General features: G+C 49.6%; 1 protein-coding gene across 19 annotated transcripts in view; it reads right to left on the minus strand.

Moving 5' to 3' along the window:
* Positions 1-12,395, minus strand: part of PURA (purine rich element binding protein A) — a 28,237-nt gene extending 15,842 nt beyond the window's left edge. For 18 of the 19 annotated variants that reach the window (XM_051793706.1, XM_051793709.1, XM_051793715.1 and 15 more), the window contains exon 1: positions 11,190-12,395. In XM_051793706.1, coding sequence (XP_051649666.1) covers positions 11,430-12,380 — 951 coding nt within the window. In that variant the 5' untranslated portion in view covers positions 12,381-12,395 and the 3' untranslated portion in view covers positions 11,190-11,429. The other variant, XR_007905573.1, reaches the window with a different exon arrangement.
* Positions 12,396-13,696: the final 1,301 nt, after the last annotated feature.

Consider the following 13,696-nt stretch of genomic DNA (forward strand, 5'->3'; position numbering starts at 1 on the left):
CTGTGTTCAGTCCATCCTCCCAAACCCCTGCCCACTTCCCAGGGACACCTTGGCTGAAGTGAAAACCAGCACATGCTGTGAAGCTGTGGCTCTTCACTTCACCTGCTCGTCACATCCTTTTCCCAGGCACACCCTAGGACTTCAGGAAGAGGTACCGCCATGTCCAAAATTCTATCTTCTTCCCAGGTTCCCAAATTTAGCTTCCCAGGTAACTCAGCTTCAGGAATGACAGCCTCAGGCTTGCCCCAAGCACTCTGACACCTTCCAGGACTTACTTGTCCACTCAAGAGGTGAATGAGCAGATGGATCTCCTCCTCATCAGGAGCCCGTATGTCCCACCACCAAATCCTCTGCCATTCAAACCTCCCACAGCTGCTTGCCCAGCTCCTGGAGGCATCTCCAGAACACAAACCAACTCCTCAACCAAGCCCTTAGTTATAAATCGCCCCTTTAATCCCATCCAGTTCCAAGTCTCCACAAATACAAGGCAGCCAGTGCCATGGTGGGAATGGACCCTGACCATCTGCAGAGGATTTGATGCCATCTCTTCCCCACCAGCTCAGCAGTTCTGGCCTCAGGATGCTTTCTGGAGCCTGGAGTGCCTCCACTTGTTGCTCTGTGTAGTATTTTATCAGCAGATAATCACTGGTAAAGCGTGTCCTCTCTGCACCCTTGTGTGCAGTTCCTAGTGCAGTTAAGCCAATGTATTTCAATTCCCATAATTAAGCAAAGAATTTTGCTTTATGACCATATAAAGTCCAACCTTTAAACTAAAAATAGACTGACCGTTAACGGAGTCTTTTTTTTAATTACTTTAAACCACCAATTAGAGACTTTCATTGGACAAGATAAGTTACATACGGCCTTGGAAAAGCCTGCCAGGACTCATTTTCCAGGACTTTTATTGACAGGTGCAGCTCAGAAGCCAATTTTTTTTTTTTTTTTAAAGATGGAATGAGCCTCTGAACACAGCAGACCTATCCACAAACCAAACTGTTTGCATGCATGAAAGCAGAGATGACTTTTGCATGAATTTGCAGTGCTTAGTTCAGAGTTATTAATGAGAGAAAATAATTCAAAGCCTCTAGTCCCTACTTTGCTCAGACCTGCCTGGTTGCCCTTCAGCAGCCCCTGGCAACGGTGATCCTACTGTCATTTATTATTTAAATAAAACAATCTTTTTAATAAAAAGAAATTCTGACCCCATTTAAACTCTGTACCTGACCAGACACTGGCTTCTTTCCTTCACCTCTGGTGCTGCTCACACATTATTCTTAAGCTGACCTGCCCACACAGCTCCTGATAAGCCAATGCTACGTTGCCAGCTCTCCTCAGCATCACTCGAGTGGGAGGTTTAAATACCAGATTTCACAAAATCCTTTCTCCATGATTCCTAGCCCTGGCATTTCTTGAAATACTGACAGATCAGCTCACCCAAAAGTGAAACAGGTGGACCTGCTTCTGCTGGACTGACACAGAGAGAGGAGCTGGTCCCTGAAACCCCAGTGCTCACCTCTCGACCCTCTGAGGAGCCTGGATGGGCTGAGGCTGATGTGCCAGTGCAGACTCACCCCCCAGGAGCTGCTGGTCTCAGCTCCTCTGCCCATATGGAATGCCCGAGCAAAAGGCAAGCGCAGGCAGGTCCCAAATCTCAGGAGACTGCGGGCAACAAAGCCATCAGCCTGCACTGCACTGCTGAGCAACTGGGATGGAGCACAGAGAAATAAAACATATTCCCCAGGGAGACACTAGAGCAAGCCCAGCCCAGGGGAGAGAGACACCCTTAAATGGCAGTGCTGCTCCCCAATGTCCTAACAGACAGGTCCTGCCTGATGCACAACCACTGTCCTGCCTTTCTACCCAGAGTGAGAGCAAAACCTGCCAAATCTCTAATATCCTGGCTGGAGGGCACTGCAGACACGATGGGCAGCCAGTGGTTTGGGCCCGAGTTGCACATCCAAGACATTCACCAGCAATGGAAAAACCACCCCTGCTCATTTACTGACCCTCAGCTCCCAGCAACAGGAACTACCCAGGCACGTATGACACAGATCCTCCTCTCAGCACAGTGGTGCCACAGAGGAGCTCAAACCATGCCCGTGGGGGTCACCCCACAGCAGAGCCCCTGTGCCACTGCTGGGCCCTGCATTGGTCCAGGGGGATGATGGTGATGTCTGAGAGCCCAGGCTTGGCTCCCAGACCTTCCTGCAAGAATGACAGTGCCACCTCTGCACTCTGAGGTGCATCAGTGACACATGATCTCTTGCACCAAGATGTTCACTCACTGGGGCTGTTGCACAGTCTCTGCACCATGTCCAGTATCAAATCCAAACCCACTGGGGTCAACATGGTCACAGGGCTTCAGATGCAACGTGCAAGCCACCTTTACAAGCAACTCTCTATAGAAATCAACATCATGCCTGGGATGACATTTCAGCATAAGGAGGTTTTTCCCAGGAAAGCTGTCTAAGTCTCTCCAAGACATGCACTTGCCATCCCCATGGCACACAGAGGACAGGTCCCACAACAGCCATCTCCCTCCAAGGTCTTGCTAGCCATCCTTTCTCGCTGCAGAAGTAAATCCACACCTCTCACCTCTCAGATCTCTGACAGAAAGAATGAAGCTTTTTTTTTCTTGGCCTCCTGCATATTTCAAGATAGTGTTTCAAGAAAAAAATGCTTCAGCACCACAGCCCAGGAGGCTCAGCACAAACTCCCACAGCTGGTGTTGCAGCCAGTCCTCTTTACACTTCACTTACGTGGCCTAAGACTCAGAAAGGGCTAAGATGTTTATTTTTGCAAAGCTAACATCAGGATGAACAGCAATCCAAACGATGACCAGCAAAGCCAAGGAATCATCTGAGTTAAGACAGAATTCCCTGCTGGGGAGATCCAGCAAATTCCCACTCAAACCAAGCGCTCTCCCAGCTGATGGCTGATGCAGAAAGGATCATGTCATGAACCTAAGGCTCAAGACAAGGCGCAGAAGCGGCCAGGCCATCCACCCAGGCAGTCTCCTGTTTTACCTGGGGCCATGTCTTCAGAGCCGTCAGCACAGCCAGAGCAAAGCAGTCCCTGCTCAGGACTGGACAGTCACATCTGTGTTTTGGATATTTTAATCTCTAGCTTGGTCTGATGAATTTACACCCCCTGGTAGATCTTCTCTTTTGTCTCAGTTAAACCCAAACCAGATCAGGTCCTGTGCTCCACGACAAACCCAAGCTACGTCACACAGGAACAGAACTTCTCTGCAGAACCACCCGCCCGACATGGGCTACAGAGCTACTGCAGACACTGCCACGGCCCTGGGGACATCCAGCAGAGAGTCCTGGTCACCCAAAATGAGACAACACCCCCACACAGGCAAAATCTACAGGGTTCCATCTTGGCTGGCCACGGTGCCATCCAGAGCAAAAGGCTCCTGACCAGGTAACCTCTCCAGGAGAAGGAGCATCAGCAGTATCGATCTGCAGAGGGACAGTGAAACATTGTTTGGGGATATCCAGCCATTCACTCTGTCTTGTTTTAATCAGTCAACATTCAAAAGACAGATAGCGGGGCCAGAAATCCTATATCTTTATCTTTTCTCACTTAATCTCCAGCTGATGTTTTTCTGTGAAAGCATGTCTCATTCCTCGCTGTGTGACTTCTACTCTCTCTCTTCTGTGATATTTTGCCTCAAACGGGCTACAGAGCTGGTTACTACTTTTACAGAGACAGGAGTGGCATGCTCCAACTTTCCCAAAACACACAACCACTCATCTGGCTTCAGACACAGAACTGCAGAGGTGGGACCAGCAGAGCTACCCCAGCTACCCCGTGATCCCCTGGTACCAGCTGCCCGACACCCCTCAGCTCCCTGTGGCAAAGGCTCTGCCAGAGGCTCTGCCATTGGGATCTATGGCTTCTCCCAGTGCCACCCCCACCCCCAGCACCCGTGCAGATGCTGAGGCACTCAAACAGCAGCACAGGTGCACCTTGGCCATCCACCTCTGCCAGCCCCAACCTTCCTGCCTTGCTCCAAAAGCCTTTTCCCACCCTCCATACAGACAACTCCTCATCTGCTGTGACTGCTGGGAGCTTCCCCCCTCGGACAAAGTCTTTCCACCTCTCTTGGTGGCTGCCCTGAGTCTGCTGGCTCAGGAAATGCCTTTGCTAATGACAAAGCAACACACCTGCCCAAAGCAGACCCACTCATCCTTTCCCTTCCAATGCACTCCTCCAGCAGCAACTTCTACACCATCCAAATTGCAGTAAAATATCCAGAATGCCTTTGGAGCTGTAATGCTCTGAACCCCTAAAAATGGATTATTTGGCCTTTACTCCTCTCAGTTATCTGCAGCTGCTCTGCACTAACAACACGCAACACACCACCAGTAAAGCCTTGTGGCCCACTTGTATTTCACAAGGAGCAGGTTGCATTTTGGACTCCTGTGTGAGCTGCCCTTCCCCCAGACTGCAGTGCTGCTAAAACTCAGTCTCGTCAGGAACTGAAATGCTTTGGAAAGATAAAAAGTGAAAAAGAAGGATAGGCAGGCTAAGAGGAACTCCCAGAGCAGACCTGGGACCATCTGGCACGAGCGGTGCGGGAGGAGGGAAGCAGCCTATCTGATGGGAGCAGAGCAGGCAGCCCAACTCCAGCAGCAGAGCTTCCAGAGCTGCCACATGAGAGGAGCATCCTTGAGAGGAGTATCCTTCCTGAACCATCGGCCTGTCACCCTCAGCCATCCCAACACAAAGAGATTCCACTTCACAAAAAAAAAAAAAAAAAAAAAGCCATGAACTTCAGGCCCAACAATTAGGCTCTGGGTAAAACAGGCTTTTAACAAAGGTTATAATTTTGGAAGTCCATTTAAATTAACCTTAACTAGCTTTAAACTCTATATACGTATCTCCTTGCCACGCTCACAACCCACGCACATTTCGCGGTGCCAACGAGCTAAATCATGTGCAAGCGAGCAGAGTAAAAGGAACCACAGGCTTGAAAAAAGCTCTGGGCTGAAACTCTCTTTCATTGTTGCAAGCAGCACAGGAGATGGCAACAGCAGAAGGAATCGGGAATAAAAATGGAACTTCGCTTGTTTACCTCGTCGGTTTTGTCAAAACATTGTGACAACACTCTGCGTGCAGCCCTCTCTGTTCTGCCACCAAAAATTAAGAGCCCTTCACCTGTCTTCATGCATTACAGGAGAAAGCCAAGAAGAGTAAAACTTTTACGGAGAGAAATGAGTGTGCAAAAAGTACAAAACCCAGCACGAGAACTTCAAACTACGCTGGGCTCCCCTTCCAGACAGTCCAACCACCACCACGCACAGCGACCCTCCAGCTACACAAGCTGAGTTAACAAGGAGCAGGCGGCCTACAAAGGAGGGGAGGAAGAAAGTAAAAGGGAAGTTTGGGTAAGCCCAGCAAAAAGGAAAGGAAAAAAAAAAGTTAAAAAAAAAAAGAAAGAAAACGAAATATGTAAATCGGGATTTCAAAAGTCCTTGACAGTGTGATTTTAACAGAGAAACTCCCAGCGCTCCAGGCAGAGCCCTTCCTCTCCAAAAGCCATTCAATCCAGTAAGAAGCAGCAGGTTTCTGAAGGAGCAAATTGCACAGCTGTGGAAGAATTTGCCTTCCCTGCCTTCTTTCCAACTCACCTAAGAGAAACTCGCTTTCTACCCGTCGGATTAGCAAGACTGAGGAAATTGGTTGGTTCTAGTTACACTTTGAGTTTTTGTGTTTGAAGAGAGCCCCCTGAAATGTAAACCTGTTTTAGCATTCTTGTACATTAATGTCATTGTTCTCCCTGCTGGCTCCCACAACTTCTGTCACAGACAAGTCAATCAGATTTGGTATATGCCCAGGGGACGGGGAAGGGGAGGGCTGGGTTTAAAGCAAACAAGCAACCAAAAAATAATTATGTCAGTGCTCTGCAAGGTGTTGGATCCAAACTCGGTGGATCTGCTGAAGTCTTCGATCCAAAACACTTGGCAATTTTACTTTAAAAAAGAAAAAAAAACCAAACAACAAAAAAACCCCCCAAAAAAGTATGACCTGTTGAACTTAGAGAAAAGCAAGTGGCAGACCTTTGAGGAAGGGAGACAACATGTGCGGGTGCAAAAACGTCACGTGCCGTGGTTCACCGCCTCAGAAGAAATCAGAGTTTTGCTTTGCTTGGTTTTGCTTTTTTCTGAAGTGCCAGCGAAAGGCGCTTCCCAAAGTGGGGGGGGCTTTACAGAGTTTACAGGTGCCAAGGTGGAAGCATGAAGTGCAGACATGCCAAAAACGTCAGGTTTGCATAAACCCTTCTGGAAAAAGTGCACCGTGGTTTGTTTTTTTTTTTTTTTAAGGAAAAATGCATATCTACCAAATCTCCACTGACCAGGGGCCACTTGCCCACGCAAAGTCGCATCAATTGGCAGCATCAACGCTGACATTTTTTGCCTTCTCCTTCCACCCCCCTCCCCAATTTTTTTTTTCCTTGGGAGACATTCAGCGCCACTGCATTAGAACGTACAAGAAATGAAAACAGTGAGTACGACTGATATAGATCCATTGACTTTTTATTACAAATGTACTTGATCACTTGGCTTCAAAAAAGTTTAAATCAACCCCTATTTTCTGTACGCCAGTACAAAGTAAAATCTATTTTACAAATTAAATACCTAAAAATTTGACAAAAATATTAAAGTTTGATGGAAAAAACAGTTATAAAAATCTTAAATCCCCTTTTAAGAAGATAAGAGATAACATTCCCTCCCAACCCCCACAGTCCTGTTATACAATATTAATAGTCATTTTTTTTAGAATAGGTAGGTATGTTATATCTTGCTGTTAGCATACAAGTCACTCTAATAGCTTTATCTGTATATACTCCAGTTAGTGCATGAATGTCATCTGATTGAATATAGTCAACTATCTTTAACTGATCCCTAATTTACATTTCATAGCTTGCATAGTTTGAAGGGACAAAGGTTACACTACAGCTAATCATAAAAAAAGGTGGTTACAGTGCTATTTTTAAAGGCAACAAAGTAATTGCTCCCAAAAAAAACCAAACCCAACCCAAACCAAACCAAAAAAAAAAAAAGAAGTTTTCGGTCGGCTCTGAGCAGGGGTTAAATCCCCGGCAGCAGCTCTGCCTGGCTCTCAGGGTGGGCTCTGCATCCACCCACTGCCCGTCGGGCAGCCCCTCCGCGCTTCCCACATCCCGGGACAGGCTGGGAACCGCTCTCCCGGCAGCGCTACCCCCAGCACATTTCAACCCCTGCGCGGGATACGCACAAAAAAAGTGACACTGTCAAGTATTTATTTCCTTTTTTTTTTTTTTATTTGTTTGTTTTGTTTGTTTTTTTTTTTCAGTTAAATTTTCCAATTAAAAAAAAAAAGAAAGCGCTCCGCCGCGTCCCGGCTGCGCCCGGCGGGAAGCTCGGGGCGCTCCCGACATCCCGCGGCCGGGCTCCCGCATCGGCTCCGCGCATCCCGCCCGGCCCCAGCCTCGGAGGGGACCCCCGGAGGGGTCGGGCCACAGTCCCCCCGGCTCCCGGGAAGCCTCGGGACCGCAAAGAAGAGGCAGGAATCAACAGCGGCTCGCGCTGTTTCTTTTTATTTTCTTTCTTTCTTTCTTTCTTTCTTTTTTAATTTAAATTCTCAAAGGCAAAGCAATTTAACTTTTTTTTTTTCTCTCTTTTAACAAAAAAAAAAAAAAAATAGAATTTGGATTCGGAGGACGTTTCTCCGTTACCATTAAACCACTTAAAGGATGGTTGTTTCAATGGTAAATTACTTGACAGTGTCTCTTTAACTTAAAAATAAAATAATGTCAGTATTGCAATGAATTTCAAGTTTTCTTGCACGTAGTCATTATAAAGTAGCTTTTATCATGCTCTTGGACCTATTCTACAAGACATTTAAAAGCATATCATCAAGGAAAATATAAGGCATACTTCTCAGGAATTAGGTATCTTGGCACATTTGAGCATACTGTCTTTTTTTAAAACAACACATATGGTCAAATATACCTTTCTTCTTCTAACATTAAACAGGGTTTTCTGTACTTTGCTTTAAATACTGAGATATTAGAGCCTTGGTAAAGTACCGAGCACCGCCGGGAAAATAAAAATTAAAACAAAAAAAAGCAGAAACAAAAAAAAAAGAAAATAAAAAATGAAAACTAAAACAACCAGGAGCAAAATCCCACGAATCTTTACAGTCATTTTAGTCTTTCGTTATCATTCATCAAGTCCTTGAACATACAGAACGTGCGTTAAAAGAAGGAAAAAAACCAAACCAAACCAAAAAAAAAAAAAAACAACAAACCAAAAACCCAACGAAACACGCAGAAGAAACTCCAAAAAAATAAAAAAAAAAAAACCAAAATCCGAGACAAAAAACTGACCACAAGTTCTCGGACACTGTTCACAGAACCGCCCGCGGGCTGTCCCAGGCTGTACTGGTTTGACTGGAGCCGCGCGGCCCGTGCGCTCCTCGGGTCAGCCGGATCCTGGGCAGGATCCGGGCGGCGCGGGCGAGGAAGAACCTCGGGAGCAGCCTGCCTCGCTTAGCGGTGCTCCCGGAGCCGGGAGGGACGGACGGACACTCCGCCGGGCTCGCCTCGCCTGCCGCTACTTATTGCCGGGAACGCGCCGTGGAACTACGGGGCGGCGGAGCGCGTCCGTCGGCAGCGCGACAACTTTGGGGAGGGCAGTGAACAGCGGGACCGAGACAATCAATCAAGTAGCAAAAAAAAACCAAAGCAATTAAATTCCTAACTACGTCTAGCAGCATGGAGAGTGCAGTCCCGACACATCACAGTTGAAGTACAATAATCGCTGGAACTGCCCCATCCAGAGCCTCCGAATCAGAAGCAGGTTATCAGACACATGTTTACATGCAATTGAGAACCATTTCAAATGTCACATTACGCACTCCGAAAAAAGCTTATTTCACTACTGGGAAATAGGAAAAGTGCACATTAAAGCAATTTTAAACATTTCCAGTGATTGTTTAAAAAAGAAACAGAAACACCTCGCTACCAGCGTCTCGTGTTTAACTTTCTGTGAACACTAACAGCAAACTTCTTTCAAGGGCAATAATGCATGGTACAATGGAAACAGCTTGTTTTGACACTTACAGTACATCTCAAAAAAAACCAAAAAACAAAACAAAACAAGAAGAAAAAGGGAATTATAATTTCAACTGGGAATAAAATGACAGCAGGAAATCAAATTCTTTTAAAACAAGCTTTTTTTTGTTGTTGTTTTCTCCCCACCCTTCCGAAACTCCATCCTTGCCCCTCGGTACAGAAGCGCCGGCAGCTCCTGCTCGCACAGGAGCAGCTCAGCTCTACCTGGCCCCTAACTCTGCCAAGACCATTCAGCAAAACGATTGCATCCCAAAAAAACTTCCGAGTGGAACAAGATCCTAGTTTCTCTGAAATGCTCTCCTACTGAATTCCAGCCAAGAAAAGAAAAGAAAAGAAAAAAAACAAACAAAAAAATAATAAAACTTTTGTTTTCACTGTTTAAGGCATCTTCTTTTTTTTTATAACATTTTCTCTTCACTCGCAATGATGATAGTCATGCAGCAGTTTAATGATAAAAATATATTAATATTTTACTATACAGCAGCAAGAAGTTAGTCAATTAAAAGCACACACCAACTTTCTTTTTTTTTTTTTTAAAGAAAAAAAAAACACAAAACCAAAACATAACCGGAAAACAACAAAGACAACCTGTAAAAGTCTATTATTATTCTTATTATATTATTACAAACAATTTCAATTTGGAGAACACACCTGGACACATTAGTGTTCTGACAAATCTGCGTCTCCCTAGCCTAGGCTTGGAGCAGAGCTGGGACGGGGAGGGCAGGGCATGGCCAGGTATGTAGCCAGTAATAACTAGCACCACAGCTACATGGAAATCCGTTACGGACACACACCGGCTTGGCTTTCACTGTCCAACCAAACTCCGACCCCCATGGCTCAGTGGGATCACACTGCACTGGTTCCTAACAGGCCTAGGGAAGTTTAACAGGGATCAAAGCATCGCTCCGGACCTCTCCCGAGTTCAGGATAGTGCTAGTGCCAGTGGCCACACGGAAAGACTCGCTACCTGCTGTCCGAAAAAAAAACAACAAAACAGGTGCACTGGAAACCGCTGCACGTCAGGTTAAAGTACTTTTAAGTACACAGAATAAAAAAAATATATTATGAACAATACAAGTACATCTCATATACACAATAATGACAATACGCCTACTCAGTTGTAAACCAAACAGGTGCAGAAAAAAAATATTACGGGAGGAAATTCTTTTACTTTTCGTTTTTTTCTCTTTCTCTCTCTCTCTCTTTTTTTTTTTTCTTTTCCTCTTTTCTTTTTTTTTTTTTTTTTACTATTTGAATAACTTTGGTTCAAACGTAAAAATCACAAGTTAGCAAATTTCATTTAAATGCCTTTTTTAATAATTTTTCTTCATGTTCACAGAAGTTTCACTGACCATTTTTATATGTTTAAGGTCCAGATGCAATGCATATTGTATAAAAGAGAGCACTTATTGTTTACCTTGCATGAATTAAACCTACGTACCTTTTAACTCTACAAACTTCTGCATAACATTTAGACAAAGCTCAGACACACAGCATGCCTAGCCCTCATATATATATACACATCTCTAATCACAGGTATATAGGGTGTCAAATATACTATAGTAACCTCCATGTAAGGTTCGAAATTTGGTAACAAAATGAGAAGAAAAAACTAAAAATATTATTTTACGTGTTCTAAAATATCTCTTTTCTTTTTTTTTTTTGTGCTAAAGTCAAATGTTAGCTCAACATGAAAAGGACTTTTTTTTTTTTATATAATTCAGCAATATTATAATCTTGACCATTTTTGCAAACACTTTTAATAATAATAGCTTAAACGTGTACAAAAGTTCTCGGTTAATTAGGGAAATAAACACTCAGTTCTTTATATTTTTAATCAAGTAGGAAACACAGTTCATATATAATGTTATTACTTTTTTTTTTTTGACTCTCTTTTTTTTTTTGTGTTTTGCTTTTTTGGTTTTTTTTTTTCGCTTTTTTTTTTGTTTGTTTGTTTGTTTTCGTTTTGTTTGTTTGTTTGTTTGTTTGTTTTTTTTGTTTGGAATTTTTTTTGAATTTTTTTTTTTTTTTTTTTTTTTTTTTAGCAGCTGCTTACTGTTTGATACGGTGGGTAAAGTGGAGGAACATCCAGCGATGGGTGGCGGGTCTGAGGCGCTGCTGCTGCTGCTGTTGCCGGGCGGCGGGGGGGGCGCCGGGCGGGCGGCGCGGCCGGGGGGGCTCCGGGCCGGGGGTTTGGGGGGGGGGGGGCTCCGGGCCGCCGCCCCCGCGCCCCGCCGCCGCCCGCCCGCCCCTCCCGCCGGCGGCGGGGCCAGTCCGCGTCCCGGGGGGCGGGCGGTCAGTCCTCCTCGGGCTCCTCGGCCTGCAGCAGCGCGCCGGGCGGCCCGGCGGCGGCCGCCTCGGCCTCGGGGGGCGGCTCGGCGCCCGCGGCGGGGGCGGAGGCGGCGGCGGCGGCGCGCTTGTCCCGCTGCTTCTCCTGGATCTTCTTCATCTCGTCCGAGTACTTGCAGAAGGTGTGGCCGAACTTGGCCCAGACCTTGTAAGGGACGGTGATGGAGTTGCGGTAGGTGGGCTTCACCTCGCTCACCCGCATGAACACGCCGTACTTGTTGGAGCCCACGTCGAAGAAGAAGCGCTTGTTGTCCACAGTCAAGGAGGTGCCCTCGGGCAGCTCGGCCGGCTCCTCCTCCACGCCGTAGTCGTCGATGAGCTTGGCCAGGGCGTCGCGGAACTCGATGAGGCCCTGCGCGGGCAGCGCGATGGTCTGGCCCTGCGTGGAGCCCAGCCCCGGGCCGCGGTTCACGGTCTGGCGGACGCGCAGGAAGCGCCCGCGCTGGTTCTCCTTCAGATCCATGTAGTACTTGCGGTTCTCCCGCACCAGGAACTCGCTCTTCAGCGCCCGCCGGGGCTCGTCGGCCGCCTGCGCCAGCTCGGGGGGCTGGCTGGGCCCCAGCTGCGCGTAGTGCTCGATGAAGTCGCCCAGGTAGTCGCGGAACTCGACGGCCACCGACATGGAGAGGGTCAGGCGGCTCTTGTTGCCGCCCGCGCCCACCTCGGCGATCTTGAGGAAGCGGCCCTTGGCGTTCTGCTTCACGTCCAGGTAGAAGCGCTTGTTCTGGATGTCCACCCGCTTGGAGGCCAGCTCCTGCGTCTCGTGCTGCAGCCCGCCGCCCGGGCCCCCTCCGCCGCCGCCGCCGCCCGGGCCGCCGCCGCCCGCGCCCGGCCCCCCGGCGCCCGCCGCGCCCCCGCCGCCGCCGCCCTGCTCGCTGCCGCTGTCTCTGTCCGCCATGATGCCGCCGCCGCTCCGCCGCCGCCGCCGCTCGGGCCTCGCCCGCCGCTGCTCGCCCCGGCGCGGCCGCCCCCCGCCGCCGCCGCCGCCGCCTCCTGCCGCCGCCGCCGCCTCGGCCGCCCCCGGCCGCCGCCGCCGCCTCCTCCTCCTCCTCCTCCTCCTCCTCCTCCCGCCGCCGCCGCCGCCGCCGCTGCTGCAACAGCCCCCGCGGCCACCAGCCGGCCGCGCTCTCGCGAGATCTGCCGGAGCGAGGAGAGGGCGCGGGAAGGCGGCAGAGAGCGGCCCCCGCCGCCGGCCGCCCCGGTGAGCGCCGGCAGCGCCCAGCGCCGCCGCGCGGCCGCCGCGGGTACTGCAGCTGCCGCGCCGCTCTGCCCCGATCCCGCGGCACCGCCGCTTCCCGATCCCATCGCCGCTTCCCGATCCCATCGCCGCTTCCCGATCCCACCGCCGCTTCCCGATCCCACCGCCGCTTCCCGATCCCATCGCCGCTTCCCGATCCCACCGCCGCCTTCCCGATCCCATCGCCGCTTCCCGATCCCATCGCCGCTTCCCGATCCCACCGCCGCTTCCCGATCCCACCGCCGCTTCCCGATCCCATCGCCGCTTCCCGATCCCATCGCCGCTTCCCGATCCCATCGCCGCCTTCCCGATCCCATCGCCTTCCCGACCCCGATCCCGTCCCCACCGCCGCCTTCCCGATCCCATCGCCGCCTTCCCGACCCCGCGGCACCGCCGCTTCCCGATCCCATCGCCGCCTTCCCGACCCCGGTCCCGCGGCACCGCCGCTTCCCGATCCCATCGCCGCCTTCCCGACCCCGACCCTGTCCCCACCACCGCCTTCCCGACCCCACCGGCAGCGGCCCCCGGGTCGTGCTCCTCGGAGGGAACCGTCCAGCCCTCCGCCCCCGTGGGATTACCGGGCTCCGCGGGTGGGATGTGTGTTTGTTCGGGGAGTTGGTAATGGAGTTAATTAATAGGGCTCCGGAGCGGAGCGGGGTAAAGGGAGTCCCCCCGGAGCGCAGCGGGGATGGGGATTGGGGGGGACGGGGACGGGCACACACGCCGAGCGTCCCCCCGATCCCCGATTTGGAGGTGGGTTTTGGAGGTTTGAAGGTAGGTTTTGGAGGTGGGTCTTGGAGGTTTGGAGGTGGGTTTTTTTTCAGGTTTGGGGGTGGACTTTGGAGGTCTGGAAGTAGGTTTTGGAGGTGGATTTTGGAGGTTTGAGGCTGGGTTTTGGAATTTTGGAGGTGGGTTTTGGAAGTAGGTTTTGGAGGTGGGTTTTTGGGGGTTTGGAGGTGGGTTTTGGAGGAGAGGCT

This window comes from Manacus candei, unplaced genomic scaffold (genome assembly GCF_025592945.1).
Source record: "Manacus candei isolate 608988 ecotype Guabito, Panama unplaced genomic scaffold, ASM2559294v1 h1tg000037l, whole genome shotgun sequence".
In the NCBI taxonomy this organism is placed as follows: Eukaryota; Metazoa; Chordata; class Aves; order Passeriformes; family Pipridae; genus Manacus; species Manacus candei.